At 47.4% G+C, this 21181-nt stretch overlaps 4 protein-coding genes across 4 annotated transcripts in view; 3 read left to right on the forward strand and 1 right to left on the reverse strand.

Moving 5' to 3' along the window:
• LOC131272642 (calpain-11-like) overlaps positions 1 to 10987 on the forward strand; it is a 35682-nt gene extending 24695 nt beyond the window's left edge. The window contains exons 2-10 of the mRNA XM_058274460.1: positions 3684 to 3716; positions 3949 to 4193; positions 4270 to 4472; positions 8428 to 8568; positions 8648 to 8801; positions 8868 to 9749; positions 9881 to 10343; positions 10411 to 10466; positions 10560 to 10987. Of these exons, the coding sequence (XP_058130443.1) occupies positions 3684 to 3716; positions 3949 to 4193; positions 4270 to 4472; positions 8428 to 8568; positions 8648 to 8801; positions 8868 to 9749; positions 9881 to 10343; positions 10411 to 10466; positions 10560 to 10586 (2204 nt within the window). The 3' untranslated portion in view covers positions 10587 to 10987. The remainder of the gene's footprint in view (positions 1 to 3683; positions 3717 to 3948; positions 4194 to 4269; positions 4473 to 8427; positions 8569 to 8647; positions 8802 to 8867; positions 9750 to 9880; positions 10344 to 10410; positions 10467 to 10559) is intronic.
• LOC131259898 (glycoprotein-N-acetylgalactosamine 3-beta-galactosyltransferase 1-like) lies at positions 5134 to 6281 on the reverse strand. Its single transcript, XM_058261508.1, has 2 exons — positions 5621 to 6281; positions 5134 to 5555 (listed from the first exon to the last, which is right to left on the reverse strand). Exons 1-2 carry the CDS (start codon positions 6279 to 6281, stop codon positions 5134 to 5136), a joined length of 1083 nt encoding a protein of 360 aa, XP_058117491.1.
• Positions 10988 to 12327: 1340 nt separating the features above from the next.
• On the forward strand, positions 12328 to 15934 carry LOC131269718 (glucose dehydrogenase [FAD, quinone]-like). The gene is made up of 3 exons (XM_058272215.1): positions 12328 to 12956; positions 14517 to 14737; positions 14823 to 15934. The coding sequence occupies exons 1-3, from the start codon at positions 12328 to 12330 to the stop codon at positions 15932 to 15934; spliced, it is 1962 nt and encodes a 653-aa protein (XP_058128198.1).
• Positions 15935 to 18235: 2301 nt separating this feature from the next.
• On the forward strand, positions 18236 to 20299 carry LOC131269727 (glucose dehydrogenase [FAD, quinone]-like). Its single transcript, XM_058272227.1, has 4 exons — positions 18236 to 18843; positions 18910 to 19130; positions 19210 to 20027; positions 20099 to 20299. Exons 1-4 carry the CDS (start codon positions 18236 to 18238, stop codon positions 20297 to 20299), a joined length of 1848 nt encoding a protein of 615 aa, XP_058128210.1.
• Positions 20300 to 21181: the final 882 nt, after the last annotated feature.

Raw genomic sequence — 21181 nt, forward strand, 5'->3', positions numbered from 1 at the left:
TTATGATAAACCAAACGTATAAAAATTAAATGCAAAATTGTTCAAAAATACTTCAGAATAGCTTTAAAGCATACAAAAACTACAATGTTTATTGTTGTTGGAGTTCTACAACGTATCGTAACCACAATTACTTTGTTTATTCCATAGTTTTCGGCTTGAGACAAACCCAGAAGCGTTAGAGACAAAGTCAGATGAGTTAGAGACAAAAGGAAATGAGTTAGAGGCAATGAGCTATTTCAATACCACATGCTTTAGAGACAACAGTTGATGAGCTATTTCAATCATCGGTGGGTTAGAGCTGTGGCATAACATAGGTGGCAAACCCTGTAAGGTTTACCTAGAGCATGTTTTGAAAGAGTAACACAAACAGGGTTGCTTTTCCCTGGTTATATCTCTTTTCTCACTATTTTTGACATGCAATGGATGATGAAAGTATGGAAAAACCGGCAATTCTCATGACATCGTTCGATTTTTATGTTTCCTTTGATTAATAATCGCCTTCCTGCGGAAGTCACCGTGCACTTGAAGCGGTCGTAACGCTTTCTCCCAAGACGCTGACAATGGCGCTTCAAGCTGACGATTGGCAAACAGTGTCAACCCTGCGCGGTCACATTTAATACCATCCGGGCGGGGACAACCAGAAAATTACAATTATCCGCAACTAAAACTTCCAAAACCGGATGCGACCTTCGTGTGCGGCCTAAATAAATAAATCCACCAAAAAGGGGGATTTGTTTGGGGTCGCAGTCTCTTTCTTTCGGCGTCACCCTCTAGAAAGGTTGTGGCACACAAAAATATACAAAACATAATCGTCACATTTCCGTCTCATGAAGGGAACGAAACGCCGCCACCGGAGTTCCCAGATCTCGGGACGTTTAATTAGACATCGTCGTTTAAGTCGTTTGTTTTTATTAGTTCGTCAAAAAATCAAATGGCCTAATGCCGAAGGCCAGACGACACCCGAACCCTTCCCGCGCGGTTTCTGATCCGCCATTGTTCCGACGATGCTAACTTTAACAATTATCCCTTCATCCCGCCCAATTACCCCGGTACGCCCCGCGCGCCCTACCATGTGCTTAGATTTCACGGTGGAGATTAGAGCGGTCGTATCGGAGTGCCCAGAAAAGCCACTGCGTTGATGTCACGGTCCAATTTTCCACCGCCTCCTATCTGCCCCCCCTTGCCGAGCTTTTCCACAAATCACCAAACGTTACCCCCTTAAATCAATTATTCACTGACACCGTAATCGCATCGGTTGCGCGCCAAGATGTCGTCAGCATATCGTAGGAATCTCGTTGGCTTTCGTGGTGTAAAACCACTAACAAGAAAACGACCACTTGTTTTGAGGTGAAGCAAACACACACACACACACACGTGGCTGAGCTCCCGGAAAACGGCGATTATAGAGCGAACCACCCTAAACTCCAAGAACGTCACGCAATGTTGGAGTTTTTGAAGTGTTTCGACATTAACGGGAGCCGACGTTGCTAGAATAAGTGGTGTTGACAGAGTAAGAGGTCGGTTGACAAACTTTGTTGTTGATTTAGAGTTGTGTTGAAATGTGAAATAGATAAAACAAAACGAACATTAATTTATACTTCAAAGACGTTGCTCATTTATGCTTCATTTATAGACTTTATTTATAAACTTTATTTGTAGACTTTTAAAGTCTTACGGTGCTATTTTATTCGTTCAAAGTCTATGAGTTGTAAGTCATTTATTGTATTGTGTATCGAAGTGGTAATAAAGTCTTTTGTAAATCATTGCATGTGCTTGATGCTTAATTTATAAATTTTATTTAATTTTATTTCCATATCAATTCAAGTTCAAAACTTCCAGTACTTCCCAATCCTTTTTCCAAAACTAATTCAACAGTTTGATATATTTAATATCATTTAAAATATGGCCCTCTAAATCAACTGCAACCCCCTCGATGACTCATACACCAACATGCCGTGAGTACTTTCCTTGCCGTGATTCAATCGAAACCTTCCCTTCGTGCGACACACGGTCCATAACAAATGGGGCCCACCGGGACGCTGGTGGCCGATAACCATCGCCAATTTGCTTCCAGCTGCTGATGCAGATGCATAAAATTGCTGCGACCACCACGAGAACCCCGGCGGACTCTCGAATGTTGGCCGGACGTGAAGTCGCGCCGGCACAAATTGGCTTCACAGAAACACCGACCGACGGGAAGAAAGTAGACTTCATTCGTCGGACGGACTTGACCGTCGGCCATCGGAGTGTCTTCGTCGGTTGCCCCTGCCGGGCCTAATGAGCAGAAATTGATACACTTTTATTGCCCACGTGAGCCGTTTGCCCGCTTGGTCGCTCGGGTGGACGTTTTTCCGCACGGTGGATCATTTTGCTAAACGAGGCAAATAAAAGCTCGTGTCCATCCGCGGGTTTACTCCACCATTTTCCCCGGAGTTTCATCCCCTTTTACAGTCCTCTCGGGAGTCACAAACCCAAAAACTTCTTCTTGCAAGGGGAAAACTTTCGTTCGAGAAGGGAAAAGCTGGACTTCTACACCTCGGTCCATTGCTTTACCAACCGAAACTCTGCACTCAATGATTCATGTACATTTTATAGCCCCAACTTGAGAGATCTTCGGACGGTTTCCGTCGGCTTCAAATTGACATTTTCCCATGCACCAACGCGCCCCAGATGTGGCAACAAGTGAAAAGAAAATATTCTTCTCACCCAAACCTAGACTCCCGATGGCGGTAAAACCCGCGGGCCACCCTTTCTTGCCCTTTTCGGGACCCTCTGGAGTCCTAACCTATGTCTAACGGAGCATGGAATGAACCGACTCACAAAAGTTCGAAACAGAATGAAAAAAAAGGCACCCAAAAAAGAAAAACCATGCCATGAGGGCACAGCAGGGACATGCAAATAGCTCCCGGGCGAGCCTTCGTGTGACTAATTTGTGCTGAATAATTTATGTCAAATCACAGTTGTGACAGTAGGGCACCTTCTGTAGGTCGGGAGCATTGTAACAGTGTTGATTCGGAGTCTGCATCACCGGAGTCTGACATCTTACGAACACCCTTTAGGCTATTCACTCTTTGCGTTGTAGATTTATGTTTGCTGTGCACATTGTAAAGATCAGCGGGAAACATTAAAATTATAAGCACAAACATATTCAAACCTAGGATGTTTTGAAATGTTTCTTAAAATGTTAGTTAACGATCCTATCGAAACTAGCAATATTTTCTATTTTATTTCCAAAAGTTGATAAGTCTTTTCCCTGCTATTCGTAACACAAACTCCTACTTGAGAGTTAGAATTGCTAATAATGAACCTAACCGGAGAAAGTAATTCGGCTTATCTGGGTCATGTAAGCCCAGGACAATCGACAAAACCTACGCTCGGTTTAACCCAAATTTGCCTGCCGCTGGTGAGAAATTGAGTCCAAGTGTTTCAATGTCAAACAAATTGAGCCATTGACACAGTGTCTCGTTGGTTGGGATTTTCTTCTTTGTGCATGCTGTCTCCCCAGTTCCCCTCCAATATCCCGCTGACGCGACCCGGAGCGAGAAAGTGTTAATTTTTAACAAAACAGCACCATTTCACTCAGGCCTCAATTGACTTTCCTTCCGATCATAAACGGAACTCATAAACGAAAACCGTACCGACACAGACCTAGCCTTACCATTTGGTTTCCTTTTCTCTTTCAGGTGAGTTCACTGCCGCGGATAAGTATTACACAAGTAAGTAGCCGCAACGCGCGAGCTCGAGGGGCTCGATTGCGGGAAAGCTTACCTTCAATCCATCACTTTTGTTTATTAGTGGTCTCTTGTGGGATTCGACACAAGATCATACTCCACTCTCACTCCTCCCAAGGCCCAGACCATAACGGTCCGTGGTGATCTTCAATGAACCCTTGGTTGGCGATCGCATTACAAGAGGGTTTCCCATAACTCCGTTCCTTTTTCGCTACAGATGGTGGACCAAAGCTGCGGGGCTGGACCAATGGAGGGATGCAGGATCACCAGTCGACCCTGTCGCGACCCCGCTCGGCCGAGGTCATTACGGCGAACGGCAACGGCAACGGTACGCTGCCGAACGGAAGACACGTCAACGGTGTTGTCACACGCGGACCCGGAGGGCTTCACGAGGACCTCGAGTTTCCGCCCACTCCACGAACGCTGTCGAAAAAGAAGCAAATTGTCTGGATGCGGCCACACGTAAGAAGCCTTTTACATCATCCGATGCTGTCTATGAAACTCTTGTGTAAACATTTCCTTCATCCAACATCCCCAGGATATGTGCGCCAGACCACAGTTTCGGATTGCACCTCCTGGAACGCCACTGACCGCCCGGGAGCTTCCCGAACCGGTCGGCCCGGGAGATCCTAGTTTGCTGGCGGCCCTCGGATGCCTATCACAGTTGCCGCGCCTTCTGGAGCGTGTGGTTCCGCCGGAGCAAACGTTCGATACCGCCAACGGATATTGTGGAATGTTCAAGTGAGTGATCGATCATTATTTACTTTAGAAATTAAATAGCTCCCTTAATGTAACACACTCATTGTTTCACCTTCTTGTCAATCTATTACGATTTTAATTGAATCGTTAACAACGAATGAATAATGCAAGTTTTCCCTCGCATGTTGGACGATTATTCGTCCGTGTTTCTCACGATCGTTGCGCCTAAAGGTAGACTATCCGGGGTTGGCGGGATTGGCTCCAGATGTCTGAAATGCCAGGAATGTCACACTAAACGTACCAGACACTGTACTTTGCACACTCAATAAAAACCTGTTTAATGTTTTTTTCATTACATCAGAACCAACTTCCCCTTTTGAATTTAAATAATAACCAGATTCTCGTATAGTTGCTTTTGAAAACTAAAGCTTGTTTATTATCCTTAAAAGATCGAAGGGCGTTGGTAGTTGTCATGTTGTCTACGTCATTAGCAATTGGGGGATAATTCTCACTTAAAAATGCGTAGGAGTATGCGTGGAATCTATGACTAGTTTGTATCAATTATAGAAATTACCTTAATTAAATGTTTTGTATTGCTAATTAGAACATGGCCCATACCCAGTGGATCTCCATGGGCATTTGGATATTCTAAGTAATCCTTAACCCAGGCATTAGCACTAAGAGAAAAACAAAAAAGCCCTGTCTAACTTATTGGGACACTTTTTGAAGAGTCCTCTAATGTTACGGTGGTTTCAGTAGTTGATGTCGTCGGTATCTTTGTACTGAGTGGATATGGTCCGGCAACGGTCAACGCTTCTTCTAAAGTTTTCTTCCTCGGCAAAGGCGGTGACTCCCACTGCTTGCCCCACGCATGCAAACTGTAGATCAGATATTCCATCATGTGCATCCTCTTTCCATCGATGTAGTGGAAACTAACGGCCAGATTAGAGCAGCAGTTCTTGCCGTATATTGGCTCGTAGTACGAGTATAGGTTGTACCAGTACTCCGGATCGTCCGATACGGAGCCGGTAAGGTGGTCCACAGGCTGAAAGGGTAGGAACCGCTTCCGACCTAGCTCATCCCGCGAGTCTCCAGCCGTGACGTTAACGCCTTCCATGCATTTTCCTTAAATGGTCAAGAAGATACATTTGTAAGAGAAGTGAAAATTGAGAGACAAGGATTTCTTCTACCCAGTTCGAGATCCTCGACTTCACGCTTTAGCGGACAGACCGCCTCATCCTCCAGTGCTTTGTCGTAGAACCGGCGGACCGCTTCCCGGCTCATCACGTACCCAGCTCCGCCGGAAAAGTATCCTTGCTTCACGTAATCCGGATACCGAAACTTGCTCCCAAAGTATATCGGCAGATCGGGCGAGTACGCGTACAAAAAGTAGCGCAAGTTCTCCATCACCACGTACGTATCGTCGTCTGCCTTCAGGAACCAATCGTACCCCTCCAGGTCATGCTCGTAGATGTACCGGAGCGCTTCGCGCGTCTTATTCCACAGACCTTGGCGACCTTCCACAACCGGAAGCGCAATGCTTCCTACCGTCGGATCGGCTACCGAGCTCATAATCAGCAGCTTGTTGCACCGGGCGCCCCAGGTTTGCTGCAGATGAACCACCTTGCTCTGGTGGTTCTCCGGCGTGGTCATAATCCAGCAAAGCACACGGACGCTTTCCGTCAAGTTGATGGACGAACTCGCAGGCGCGGACCAGTTGGTAGACACCAAAAACGAGTGGTGAAGCATCGGCATTCCATGCAGAAGACGAGACAATATCCAACCACAGAGGATCCCCAGCAAGAAATTGCCATACTTGGGAATGAATGATTCTGAAATGTCAAAGATCATCTTAGAACACTTTCGATGTTGAATCGGCTCAGTCAACTCAGATCCATGCATAAATTAATTTATCTTATCAATATACGCATTAATCAGGTTCTTCGCTTCCCACACGAATAAGTTCACGCTGAACGACCTTTGAAGTTCAAAACAGTTTCTCGAATAGGGGAGATTCTTCACAAAGCACACAATTTGCGAATCGAGATTTGCTTAAATCAAACATTTGCATGATCAATGTGCTTCTTCCGAGTGTGAAATTGCACTTAGTATTCTTTCTCTTTTTGAAATACTCACTTTTGTACAATAACTTAAACATTTTCGAATACTGCCTGCGAGTGAGTATCCTAATTCGCTTGATACTCTTTTAAATCAACGTTAGGAAGGACATCTATTCCCCACCGGTTTATCACTAGCTTCTCAACCCTTCGACGTGCTTCACACAGCGTTGGTTAACAAAAGTTAATTGCCTGTTTAACGACGATTGACTCCTTGACCGATAGGCCGCACGGTCGCGAGAGAAGAAGCCATCGTCCGTATGATTGCCTGTTGTTGTTTTTATTTTTCTACTCTCCGGTTAATTAACTTCACCAGCCGAAAAGAATACACTATTGGGCTCGGAGGTTCGTACGAACCGCACCGTACACGGTACCAAACGCGAATGACATAAGCCGAGTGGATCCTAATACACGCCACCGTCCACGAGTCGTGAGCCTCATCCTCCGTTGCCGGGTTTGTCAAACAAACTTGGCGAGGGAGCGAAAGTGAAGAGGTCACAAGTCGTGCATCTGCTCGGTAGGGATGCGCCCGGCTCTCAACCCGATGCTCACCGATCTAATCACAACAGGTCTTCCTCGAGATCGGACGCTGTGTGAGGGTGGGCGGCATCGTGAGGTGACGCATAAAGCAGCAACTCGTCTCCGATTATCGATTAAGTTAGAAAGAAAAGCAAAATCCATCTTCAAACAAAGTCATGGATATCTGCAACACGGATCTCAACACTCATGCCATGCGATGGAGGGGATATCCTTTTTCCTGCCACTGGAACTCTCAGCATGGATGGAGTTCCGGGCATTGGAATACATATACGAACTGGTTGACCTTGGAATATTTTATCTCCTGCCGGCGATGTTAGAAGTTTTAACGGCTTAGACGACAACGCCAGCTCGCTACTTCGGGTAGAATCGCGGAACAGATGCACGCGAAACATCTTCATCTTTTCATTCGCGTAGTATCTCCCGTCAGGTCATTAGGCCATCAATACCCCCTTCGATCATCTCCCACGATGTCGTGACACTTTCGCACATTCGATTTCGATGCTGCTTTCAATGTCACCAAACACCAACGAATGAAAGCAGACTTATGTTTACCCGGTGTACACAATACGTAGCAACAGCATATGCGCTCGAACGTGCCTACTACGACCAGTGATTAAGTAATCGTCTCGAAAATGGTCAACAGCGAATGTGCGAATGGTGGACCATTCGTTGGTGTGTTGCGGTTGTAATTTGTCAACACCACTGACGAGAACCTCGATGGGTCGTACATTATGGCCGACAGGTTGTTGGGCAACGGGAAGTCTGTTTGACGATGAATCTTGATGCTAAATGGCACTTGTCCTTTCAGACGAGCGATTGAAACGGACGTGCGGGAAAGGGTTCAAATTTGTCACGACAATAAAGCCTGCCTTGATCACATTGCCCTTTCTTCTTCTGAACGGTGCGATCGTAACTGTACAATTTTATTTGCTTTCGTTAATGATCAGATATTTACTGTCCATCAAATATTTATGGCGAGCTCTTCTAATGTTGAGTTGAAGTAAAAGTGAAGTACTCGAATTCGTCAAGCAATTTTATAATAAACTATCTAATCAGGAAATTACCAAATGTTCATCATGGATGAAAATAGTCAATCATAGTAGTGAACCCTTCCATCAATGAATGCTTGAATAATCACTTCCATTATTTGGCGACACAGAAGTAAATAAGGTGGAAAAATAATGTTTCAAAACTTACCTAAAGTTCACTCGTTTGTGAGAATGGACGTTGTATTTTCTTTTATTTTATTACTAAACTAAACAATAAGAAAATTATTAGAACTGTCTATATTGGAACTACCTGAACTATCTATTTTGCACTATCTAATGCTTGTCTTACAGATTTCGCTTCTGGCAGTGGGGTAAATGGATTGAGGTACGGGTCGACGATCGACTTCCAACCCGAGGTGATCGTCCGGCTCATATGCACTGCGCCCAGCCGGACATCTTCTGGGCGGCGCTGCTAGAGAAAGCATATGCCAAGTGAGTGTCTCTTATTCAAAAAGAATGCTTTGTAGACGTCTCTATAACACATTTTCATTTCCCTCTCACGATCACCAAGATTATACGGAGGCTACACATTCTTGAAGTACGGAACGGTTGGACGTGCGCTACAGGACCTAACGGGTGCGGTGGTGCAGAGTGTGCCTCCAAGTGGACCCCTGCTCGGTGGCGCTGTTCCCCGATCGACACTACTGATCGCCATCAGTGGAGTGGTAAGATCTTAGATCATGTTCAGATACACTTACCCCAAGACCCATTAACATGCACTGTCGTTGTAGGAGAAAGAAACCAAACGCCGCAGGTCGGGTCTACTGACAGAGCACCCTTACTGCGTGACAGGATTAGCGCGGGTCCGGGCGAACTCCACCGACTCGGCGACGCACGGAAGTGGCTCCTCTGCCGGTGACACCAGCTTGATCCGGCTACGCAGCCCCTGGATCGGGGGGGAGTGGGGTGGCGTCTGGTGCGGGGCCTGGTCCGAACGAAGCTGGGAGTGGAATGCACTGAACGAGCGCGACCGTGAACTCCTGTCATCCCGTTCGTCAAACGACTGCGAGTTCTGGATGTCGGTGAACGAGTTCCTGACGCGCTTCGTTGTCATCTGGTTGGCTCACATCGGTCCGGACGACTGGGCGCTAGAACCTGGGCTGCACACACGCGCCCCCTGGCGGGCGGCGTTAGCAGTTCGCCAGTGGCGTGCCGGTTTCAACGCCGGAGGACCCCACAAGTTCATCGAAACGACCGCCACTAACCCACAGTTCCGAATCCGCGTCCCACCCGGCCACCCATCGAAGGCGCACGTGGTGGTAGCGGTGGCACAGAAGTACGAGTGCTACCGGAGTCGGAACTACGAGGAAGAAGAAATTGGCTTCACCATCTACGAAGTCCCGCCAGGGATGCAACGCGTCACACCGCAGTACGTCAGCGAACAGATGCCACTGGATTTTGCGCCACTTTCGAACCTACGAGAGATTGCCACGTTCTTCGCGCTGCCGGCCGGAGACTTTGTCGTGATGCCGCATGCCGCCCAGCATCGGGAGGGCCGGTTCCTGCTGCGGATCTTTGCCGACCAGCACACCGACGTGTGGGAGGTGAACGAGGAGAATCTGGTGATACACAACATTGCGGCCGAGTTTTGCGACGAGCGAACGATTGATGCTGTAAGTGAACTGGTGAGCCCGTAGTGAAGAGATTCAGAGCAAGGGAGTCTTCAATGCTATGTCCAGCACCTCTCTGATTGGAGCTTTTCATATAGACAACCAGTTAACCACCTTCTTCGTTCCAATTTCAGCGAATACTCTACAAACTAAGAGCCCGCTATCCGCACGAAATCGACGCCCCACAGCTACAGGCCATCCTGAAGGCACACGGAGGAAACAACCGTGGGTTCCGCGGACTCGGAGGAATCAACTGTGGTCCATCGCTGGAACTCTGTCGGGGTATGCTGGCGCTACGGGATCCGGCTCTCGGAGGACGACTCTCGATCGAACACGTGCCCGCCCTGATCGGACTGATGCGCTTCTGGAAGGCGGCCTTCCGACGCTGTGGACCCTCATCCTCCGGTACAGCCACGCTTAGCCGTGGCATCTGGGCGTCCAAGGTGTCATCGTACTGCTTACGTGGGTTACTCTGGGCCGGTGGTGCCACCGCTAGCAATAAGGTGTTGGAGGCGCTGGTCAGCCGCTTTACCCGCAATCGACAAATCACGCTAGAGGGCTATCTGCTGTCGATGGCGCGATTGCATCTGGCTCACGGTGAGTTCTAATGACAGAAAAGTGGTTTGTTGAAAGTTACTAACAGGGACTCTTTTCTACCCCTCAGAACGCTACCATAGTCTGGATGCCAAAGCTAAAGCAAGCCCCTTATCACTTGAAGAGGTAAGGATATAACGATGGCCACAGGTTCTTCCACAAAAGGCGTCAGACACTAATGAACCCAATTTTGCTTGACCTGTCTTTTCTTTTCTTCAGATGATTTTGATGACGATCTACTCATGAGAGCAACGCCAACGGTAGCAACGGACGCCCGGACAGACCTTCTGCAGGTTCACAGCATACGCATGCTGGAAACAGACGTATTTAAAAATCGTGTACATCACCAAAGAAACGACGATGGTATTGGCGAACATTGAATTGGACCATCTATTTGTTTACTTTAAATTTTGCGAAATTTCTCCACGAGACTATGCGCGGAAAAACAGTACCGAGGGAAAACTCACGCTAGCAAAGAAAAAGCAATGAAAAATAGCAAAATGAAACAAACTGATTACAAAGACACCTTTTTTGTGGAGTACTCGTAGGAGTCTTGAGTAATAGAGTGGCCAAATGAAGGGGAAAAGGAAAACATAGCAAACATCCAACAACATGAAAATGCAATATTAATTTAAATTGACTGATAATTAAATAAAATCACATATTTATGGAGCTCGTTACAACGTATGTTTGTGCAAGTTATTGAAGAGGAATGTTCCATGCATCCGAAATGTATAAATAAATCAATGATGTAATGAAATGTATTTAATGTAGTAACTTTTGCAGACTCGGTATCATTTCTGATGTTTTCATTCATCATCATCTTCTACTTTCTTCTTCAGCAAAACCGGTACGCAACAAAGTAAATTAATTATGACTATTTATCACCTCTTCAATTTCGTTCACCATCCACTGTGCAAATCTCTTCCAAAGGTGTTTGCACGAAAGCATTACCGTTTTTTAATTGAGTTGCACTAAAAGTGCTCTCGCAACCGACCAGCAGTCGATCAAATTGAACCAGTTACACACTGCCGTTGATCCTCCTGCGTGACAGGCGTGCAATGTCTCCACGTTCGAGTAGGCGTTTTTGTATAACTTTTTTGGATTTTAACACACCCCAAGATCGGTATCCCCCACTCGGGAGAAAGCCGGCAATGGCAATGCACTTTGCTGACAGTTGCATCGCGCAAAACGCAGTCAGTTGCAGATTGCTCTCCGATAGCGTTGGGTGTGCGTGTTGTAAGAAATGCAAAAAACGGTTGGTCAAGCATTAGGCCGCGGTTCGATCTGCCGGTCCGTGTGGTCTGGTTTGCCTTTAAACTGGTTCAAACGCGATCACAACACATAATCACAAGTGATGTCTAAGTGCGGTCCATTGGGCGATACTAACCACGCGGAAGGTGCTGTGAAGAAAAGTCGCACATGCGACGTCTGGTGTTTTGCTCCCTTACGTAACGTTGTTCACCGTTGGACGATTTTATGGATCAATTTGTAACCGAACGGGCTTGCAGGGTTGTTCTTGGAAAGCTGATCGGAATCAAGGAACCAAGGAACGATAGAGTTGAACCATGAGGCTCTTAGTTTGATTCAGTGCCGCGCAGAGGAAGGATCTCTCTCCAACGGTTTTTCCAAAAAAATAAATTCAAACGGAATGTTGTTCGATTGGTTTGGTGTTTGTTGTAAAGTTTTAAATACTCCACAGAACACTATCGTACGAACCATACTTTCAAATACGTGTCTTCCAAAGTAAAATTTGAGTTTCTCGTTGCAGTATCAGATTATTTTACAATTTTTATAAGAATTCTAAAGTGCCCCGAATTATTTATCAACACATGGTTTTCTTATCTCCGTCGATGTTTGGTTTCAGTTTCATGTTTCATTGGTTACACTTTTTACAACTAGGAAAGGCATTGTTATATTTAATCAAAAGTGCTAAGTTTGTGTACGGAAAGGATTAAGAAATAATAGTGTCCTCTAGTTCCCCGCCATGAAGGACCTGTTAGTGTTTATCGTCTGCCTACTGGTGTTGCCATCGACCACCATTACCTTCGTCCACAAGAAAACTCCCGACCAAAGCAACCTCACCGTGGGGAACTTTGTCGACTTCACGCGATGGCTTGGTATCGATTATGGCGAACCAAAGCTCCGCAAACGCTACGACTACGTCATAGTCGGCGCAGGACCGGCTGGCAGCGTCCTAGCGGCGCGTCTTTCCGAAGATCCGAACGTCTCGGTGCTGCTGCTGGAAGCTGGCCGTGCGGAAATACCATTAGTGACCACCATTCCACTGAGTGCCCCGAACCTGCAGGCTACCGACTACAATTTTGCGTACGAAACCGAAACCCAGACACGCGCCTGCCTTGGTCTGTGGGACCGGAAGTGCAGTTGGCCACATGGCCGTGGCGTCGGTGGATCGTCGATTATCAACTACATGATCTACACGCGGGGCAACCGGCGGGACTACGACGCCTGGGCCGCCGCCGGCAATCCGGGCTGGAGCTGGGAGGACATGCTGCCGTACCACATCCGAGCGGAGCGGGCAAACCTGCGCGACTTCGGCGGCAATGGATTCCACGGCCGCCAAGGCCCGCTTTCCGTCGAGGATTGTCCCTTCAGGTGCGTATCGTGCGTTTTCCCGGGGCCGCAACGTTTGGCAACTTTGATAAGTGTTTGTGTTTCTGAAAAAAACCAGTACCTTGTAAACCGCTCGAGGTGTAATTGCAATTGGTGCGCATTCGAAGCGCCATTTCTAGCGAGTGCATGGGAAAGCATGCGTTGAGGTGGAGGGTTGGAAAAGCGCAGCGTTTGTGTTTATGATGACCATTAAATGCTAACACGCCAGAAACCGGTAAGCGATGCACATTCACGATTGGCGGATGTTTTGAAATGTTGGCCAACATTCACTGAAACTGGTTTGTCAGTTCACTGCATTGCAAATTAAATGCAATTTTGGTAAAATACGCCAACTATAGTGACGAACAAAATGCATCAACGGTAAATCTGCAGGAAGTTGTGAAGTTTTGAAAGTACATTACTTTGTCGTTAAGACATTGTCGGTATATCTCCGATCGTGATTTTTTGGGCGTCCCACGTTTTTGGCTGGACTATTTTTATGTATGAAGTTCACGCAATACCAACAAACATATTAAAAACCATACAAAGTTTAAAGGAAACCTCAAAAAAGTAAAAAAGAAAAGTACAAAACATAGTCTACCAACACAAACATTTTATAACGAACCAATGGAAGGAGACAAATTTGAGCTAAATATGATCAATATTCCAGGCAGCCTCCTTTATAATTTTCATAATAAGTAGTTTTTCAGCTCAGTCAAACACTGGCCCATTGTGCGCCCTACAGATAAAGTTTTAAAACTTTTAACTACACAAGTTGAAGTGAAAGTATAGAAGTTAAGGCAATAATGATCCGACATGAGGCAGTCAAGATCGGGTCTTACAAGATTTACATAATGCACCGATAAAGCAAGTGTCTCGTTTTCTTCGTGGCCATCGTCAAGTTAAAAATAACATAAACACAGAAAAAACAAACCAACCTTCGTACTATTTTTCTTGATGTGACCTTCGATTTTTCAAAGCCATTCACTTCATTACACTAGTAAGTGTGGACGTCTGCTCTGACTTTATTGTATTGCATTTACAATCCTCTGTTTTGTCCACTTTACGTAACTCAATACGCATATAGAACACATTTTTTTTTACATTTCGCATTGTTATCGTGTAGAAACTATGTCAACACCCCACCTATGTTACCGCCGGAATCGTTAAAAACCGCCAAAAACCGAGCTTTTGTCTATTGAAGGTCATTGGTAGTGATTATTATGACTCACTTACTGTCGCCGAATTTTAATGAACGTCTGTAATCAACTCATTCAATCATGCGAATTGGTTTACGTACAGATCTGCTACGATAAAAAGCCCATAACAAGTAATTTCTACTGCACGATTTCATGAAGAAATTGAGATACTTTACCGTTTATACCGTAGATTTAAAAAAAAAACAACAACAAAACGGACTCTTTCGATTCTATTTAAATAAGTTTGTAATTCAAACTAAGTGCCAAACTGCTGTTCGCACCTATACTCTAACATCTAACGAAACTGTTTAAAAGAGGTTTGAAACTTAAAACGCTTCCGCAATTCCACAATGTCCCTCCCCAGATCCCGAATAGCTACTGCATTTGTCGAAAGCGCTCAACAGGCTGGCTTCCGGTATCTGGACTACAACGCTGGCGATCAGATCGGTGTGTCATTCCTGCAGGCGAACACCCTCCAGGGACGTCGTGTGACGAGCGGCAACGCCTACCTCGTTCCCGTACGCAACCGACCCAACCTGCACATCCTCACCCGGGCGTGGGTGACGCGGGTTTTGATAAGCCAAGGTATGCCAACGTACTTCCGGTTAGATGTGGTACCTTTTGAAGAGCCGTTCTTTACCGGTTTCTTCGAACGTTTGTCTATTCGCAGCCACGAAGGAAGCGACCGGTGTGGTGTTCGTACGCAACGGTAAAACACACACGGTGAAGGCCCGGAAGGAAGTGATCCTTTCAGCTGGTGCTTTCGAGAGCGCCAAGTTGCTTATGCTGTCGGGAGTTGGGCCTGCGGATCATCTGCGATCATTTGGCATTCCGGTGGTACAGGATCTACCGGTTGGTGAGCAACTGTACGAGCATCCGGGAGTATTCGGTCCGGTGTTCCTCGTACGACAACCCATCGATGGCTACACCAACCTGGATGAGAACCTCACCCTCGGTAACATCCTACAGTACCTCAAGGGTCGTGGCGTCTTCACGACGAACTCAGTGGAGAGTTTGATGTACGTAAAGTCTCCGGTTGCGGCCAGTCCGGACCCGGGACTCCCCGACGTCGAGATCATGCAAGCGTTCACCTCAATCGCCTTCGATACGGGTTACGGTACGGCACGCTCCTTCCGGTTAACGAATGCCACATACGACGGCTACTTCCGGCCAATCGAAAACGTCCGCTCGTTCCAGTACCTGCCGATGCTGCTGAAGCCGTACACGCGAGGAACACTGCGCCTAAAGTCCACCAATCCATTCCACCATCCCGTGTTCCACTACCAGTACTTCGAGGACGACCGTGACCTGGAGGCGTTGGTGTACGGAATGGAGGAAGCGATCCGCGTTACCTCCCAGGAACCGTTCCGCAAGCTCGGGGTCGAGCTGTACCGAAAGCATCTACCCGGCTGCGAACAATATCCGTTCGGAACGCACCGATACTGGCGTTGCCACGTGATGACCCTAACGGCGACGTTCCACCATCAGGTTGCCACCTGCAAGATGGGACCCCCGACCGATCCGGAGGCGATCGTCGACCACCAGCTCCGGGTGTATGGCGTTGGACGGCTACGGGTCGCCGACATCGGCGTTGTCCCGTTCCCTCCGACGGCTCACACAGCGGCCATAGCATTCGCGATCGGTGAGAAGGCTGCCGATCTGGTACGGGAGGCTGCCGCAATGGGACACTATACCAGCAGGTCGAAAGACCAACGCGTCACCGCCGAACCGTCGGCAGATAAATCCTTCCTCTGGTCTCCCTTCGACTGGCCCTTTAAATGAAAACCGGGGCACGTGCGATGACATCTTGAGCTACCTCCATTTGCGGTCAACGGCGACAGAAAACAATGTCCAGCTTTATCTGCTAATAAATTAGTCCATCACGGGGCGAAAGGTTAACAATGTCACATAAATATGGCCACCGTAGGCTTCCTTTTTGTTAACCTTCCTCTTAGTGCTTCCGTTGTACAAGAGATTTTATTTTTCGTCTTTGACCCTGTTTCATCAACATGATAAATCTACCTCCCACTAGTGGATTACAGTGTCTCGCAGGTCAAATGTGTTAAATTTCGTTTTGGCCTCGTAAACCTCGTGCAAAAGTAAGCCATCCAATTTTGGAAATAAATATTGCTCTTTTTTAGATAGTTCCATGATGCCAATTTTGAGATTGTATCCTTTAAGTATTTTATTCTACTGAGAGCATTTATGATGTTCTTGTTGACAAATGAAAAATACATTTCCACAATTTTATTAAAATGATGTTTTCATGATTTTTCCCATCTTATGGGAGCTTTCTTATTGCGTCTAAAGTAAAACAAGTAATACTGTTATAAAACTAGAAAAGTTAACCATTTCTATTGCTTGCTTAAAGAGTGAGCAATTTCTATTTACATTAGATGATAAAAGATACTCTTTTTTTTGAGTCACAGAACATTAAAACCAATGACAGATGGACATTGTTGTTAGTTTTTTGGGATGTTACTTTTTTTCTCCCTTTTTATTTCTAGTTAAAGTTGAAGAACCAGCGGCAGATTAACTTTTTTAAATTCAAATTCAATGAAGTCGTTGGTTACCAAGTTCAAATCGTCTTAAAAACACCGTAAACCGTTACTTTCTCCCCGCTCATATCGCCGATTTGTGACCGATGCTGTGGGTACCAAGTTTTACCAGCAACCTTGCGCCTGTGAACTGTGCCTGTACCATCACACCGCATGGGGCGCATGTGTCCAGACGCGTTTGCTGGACGCTCGTTTCGTAATGCCCAAACCTACGTTACGGAACCCTCCACTCCCTCCTTCAACTAGAGCCACAACGGGCATGGGGCTCCGGGTGGGGGTATATGTTGTAGCTAAACACACATATTTTTAAAAATCCATACCCGAATTGTGCCTGTTTTGGCGCGCTGGAGGCTCAGCGCGAGGAGTAGGGCTTCGACTGGTTCGCAAATAAACCGAAACATACGCTTATGTTCGCTGGAGCTGCTCGCTTGGAGGGGCGCAAGGAGGGTGGAGTAATGAGGGTCATCAGATTATGCTTTCTTTATGGCGCTGGCCGTGTACCCTACAGCGGCCACTTGATGACATTCTTCGCTCAGCGGCGCTAACGTGTTCGATGTGGTTGATGTTAATGTTGGCGTGAGGCGTTAAACAGTTCTTGTAAACTGAAAACGTGTTACTTGTACATCGAATCCACCTATCCTGAGCATACATTTCTACATTTGATTATCGTTACAGACCTGTTGAACATACCATGGCTATGTGTTGTTGTATTGAAATGAAATGCTCATTGCGTTTCCGGATTGCTTGGATGGTGGTACAACTTATTAAACTATCTTCTCACGAACATTGTTTTTTAGTAAGAAGTAAAAGAGCTCCAAATTAAAAACTACCGACCTCAAATGGAAGCTATCATAATTCAAATTAAAGATTTGATAATTTTGGAAACATGTTCAACCATCTTTTCGGTTAATTAATCCGTTAACATGGCTGCCCTTAAGTCGATGGCAAGGTCCAATTTCATTGCATTATCCTCCCGGCGCCAACACAAAAATCGCAACACGCCAAAGGCGCCAAAGCCATCAGCAAACACTGGCGAAGCTCCCAGAAGCGTTACAAACAAAAACCTCGTAGACTTGCCCCACGTGTTGTGCTCAATGATGCGTCCAACATCGCGCGACCGCCGCAGCTTGCTATAGTACGGAGTACCCTCTCCTATAGTTGAAATGCAAAAGGGGCTCGCAAGGCAGCACGCCAAAACGTAACGATATCCCTTCCCCGCACACCGTGTGCACCTGTGCGCTGATGACGTTTTGCAGTCATAATTTCCACATACCGCATGGGCATTAGGTTATACGATCGCGCGCGCCGTTTTTCGGATGGCACCACAGAGATTGACCTGGCGCTGCAGAAACAGATCGCCGCGAGCCTTTAAACGATGCGGACTAGGAGTTAGTGCGCGTAGTGACGCTGAGCTGAATATCGGGCAATCGATGCTAGAATTCCCAGCACTAGCTTGCAAGGCTAGTGAGTGAAGTGATCTACATTTGTGGATGTGATTGTGCCCGAGTGATAATACGTTGTTACAATGCGTGCGCTATATAGCCAAGTGATCCTCTGTCTAGTACTAGACCTCCCCAAGTTCAGTGTAGCGTGGTTGAGTTTCGGTAACATCTCCAGCATCGTGACGGATGCGAAGGAAATGAACTACGGAAACCACCCGATCCGGGATGCGTACGATTTCATCATCGTAGGCGCAGGTCCTGCCGGGTGTGTTCTAGCCAACCGACTGTCCGAGGACCCTTCAGTGACGGTGCTACTGCTCGAGATTGGTCGCGGTGAGAGACCACTCCTCACCGATTCGCCTCTCGTCGGGCCGATACTCGCTTCGACGGACTACAACTTTGGATACACCACGGAGAAACAGCGCCATGGGTGTTTGGGTCTTCGCGGTGGACGGTGTAGCTGGGCGCATGGACGTGGCGTCGGTGGATCATCCATCATTAACAATGTGATCTTCACGCGTGGCAATCGGCGGGACTATGATAGTTGGGCGAAGGCGGGCAACGAGGGCTGGAGCTGGGACGACGTGTTGCCACTGTACAAGCGTATCGAAACGGCCAACATTCGTGACTTTGGTGACAATGGGTTTCACGGGACTAGTGGACGGTTGTCGGTCGAGGACTGCCCGTTCAGGTGAGCCAATTCGAAGTAGTTGATTACCATCGAAGCTCACGCGATATCATTTCTCATCCGGAGCAGGTCAGATATTGCCCGCGCGTTTGTGGAGAGTGCAGAAGAGGCCGGTTACCGCTACCTGGACTACAACGCCGGTGATAACTTGGGAGTATCCTTCCTTCAGGCACATACCCGCAATGGACGGCGAGCTACGGGAGGGAACAGTTACCTACGGGATGTGGTGGATCGCGAAAATCTGCACGTCCTCACTAGAGCGTGGGTCACCCGAGTGCTCATCGATCCCGGTAGGGAATCGATTTGGATTTTCCCATCCCAAATTTCTAAGCACAACGCCACTGACCGTTGTTAACCTTCCCTTTTTAGATACGAAAACGGCCACCGGTGTGCGCCTGCTTCATAACAGGCAGTACTATGAGGTGGAAGCATCCATGGAGGTCATCCTATCGGCCGGTGCCTTCGAGAGTCCCAAGCTACTGATGCTCTCCGGCGTGGGCCCAGCGAAACACCTCAAACAGCACGGCATCAAGCCACTACAGGATCTCCCCGTTGGGCGCAAAGTGTACGAGCATGGCGGTGTCTTCGGACCGGTGTTTATCGTACGTGAACCGACCGACAATCTCGTCAGCTTCGATCAGCTGACCAACATCGGGGAGGTGTTGCGCTTCCGCAACGGATCCGGTCCACTCACGTCGAACTCTGTCGAGAGCCTGCTGTACGTGAAGTCCCCATTCGCCGAGGATCCAGATCCGGACTATCCGGACGTTGAGGTGATGCAAGCGTTCACATCGTTCAGCTTCGACACCTCACCCGGAACGAAGCGCGCATACTTTCTGACCGATCGGATGTACGACGAGTACTTCCGACCGTTGGCGAACAAACGAAACTTTATGTTCCTCCCGATGCTGCTAAAGCCGCGGGCCGTTGGACGCGTCGAACTGAAGTCTTCCAATCCCTTCCACCATCCGGCGTTCCGGTATCAATACTTCGAGGACGAACGGGATGTGGATGCGCTGGTGTACGCAATAAAGGAGGTGATCCGTATCAGCACCAAGGCACCCCTGCGCCGTATGGCGGTCGAGCTGTACTCGCGGAAGGTTCCCGGATGTCAGTACATGCCGTTCAACACGGTCGATTACTGGCGTTGCCACGTGCGAACACTGACCGCTACGTTCCAGCATCAGGTAAGCGAGCCGAGGATCATTCTGCCTCCTGGAATGGGCTTAAGAAAACCCTTTTTCCCCCCTCACTTCAGGTTGCGACATGCAAAATGGGACCCCCCGAAGACCCCGAAGCGGTCGTCGACAATCGGCTACGGGTGTACGGTGTCAAACGGTTGCGCGTGGCGGACGTTGGCATCATACCAGAGGCACCGACCGGTCACACCAGTGCACACAGTTTCCTCATTGGTGAAAAAGCATCCGACTTGATCAAGCAAGACCATAGGCTCCGATAAGTGAGGATTTGTTCGCGTCATTGACTGTTGGCCACCAACGAACACATGGTGGTGGGGGTTTAGGCGGCAAAAAAAAATCATCCATCGACCGGATGCGCTGGGAAATGTCGACAAACAGACGAAAAAGAAAGACTGCAACTGGCAGTGGGCCTCATTTATAAACGTTTAAATTTATTTCTAGATGGCATTGAACACATTTCGGGGGCGAATGAAAGCAAGCAGATTGGAAATGGGTACCCGAGCCTAACACAATTCGTTGCGGCCTCCACGGTGTTGGGGTGGTGAAATTGTCAGAGATGAATGAAATTAATTATACAAGTTGCACCATGCTGACGTTGGGGAAAATGTAACTTACGTAGATGCATCAGTCAAGTATGTCAAGATCGTGGCGGTATCGAAAAAGCCAATTTTATTGGCAGAACTGCAGCGCTATGCAATCATTTCCACTCTTTTGATGTAGTTCATGCATAGCTCTCAAAAGTGTGTGCTATTTTTAGTGTGGGTTTTCAATTGCAACTTTTTTGGGGCCACTGTGCCATCTACAGCCGCATGGCAATGAATGTGCGTACATTGCCATTGACCCCCAGGTGTACCCAACACAGCTGCCTACAGTTTGTTATGGGTCCGGGTGGAGGCACTTTTTTAAGAGGCCATCCATAGGAGTAAACTGCGACACATTGTGTATATATACACCCCAATCCAGGCACCGACCTGCGGTGCCTTTAGTTCCTAGTAAGCAGTACAAGTAAGCACACCCTACCTCAACATGAACAAGGGACCTCTCGTGTGGACGCTGATCGTAGTGCACCTAGTGAACGACGCCCTTGCTGGGTCATCGATAGTTCTAGGTAGTCATTTTTCGTACATTGTGGTAGGCGGTGA

This window comes from Anopheles coustani, chromosome 3 (genome assembly GCF_943734705.1).
Source record: "Anopheles coustani chromosome 3, idAnoCousDA_361_x.2, whole genome shotgun sequence".
Taxonomy (NCBI): Eukaryota; Metazoa; Arthropoda; class Insecta; order Diptera; family Culicidae; genus Anopheles; species Anopheles coustani.

Coding starts and splice junctions, on each gene's coding strand:
- LOC131259898 (XM_058261508.1), bottom strand. CDS start 6,281: ATGATCTTTGACATTTCAGAATCATTCATTCCCAAGTATGGCAATTTC. Junction 5,556..5,620: donor AGTCGAGGATCTCGAACTGG/GTAGAAGAAATC, acceptor TGACCATTTAAG/GAAAATGCATGGAAGGCGTT.
- LOC131269718 (XM_058272215.1), top strand. CDS start 12,328: ATGAAGGACCTGTTAGTGTTTATCGTCTGCCTACTGGTGTTGCCATCG. Junction 12,957..14,516: donor GTCGAGGATTGTCCCTTCAG/GTGCGTATCGTG, acceptor GTCCCTCCCCAG/ATCCCGAATAGCTACTGCAT. Junction 14,738..14,822: donor GCGGGTTTTGATAAGCCAAG/GTATGCCAACGT, acceptor GTCTATTCGCAG/CCACGAAGGAAGCGACCGGT.
- LOC131269727 (XM_058272227.1), top strand. CDS start 18,236: ATGCGTGCGCTATATAGCCAAGTGATCCTCTGTCTAGTACTAGACCTC. Junction 18,844..18,909: donor GTCGAGGACTGCCCGTTCAG/GTGAGCCAATTC, acceptor CATCCGGAGCAG/GTCAGATATTGCCCGCGCGT. Junction 19,131..19,209: donor CCGAGTGCTCATCGATCCCG/GTAGGGAATCGA, acceptor TTCCCTTTTTAG/ATACGAAAACGGCCACCGGT.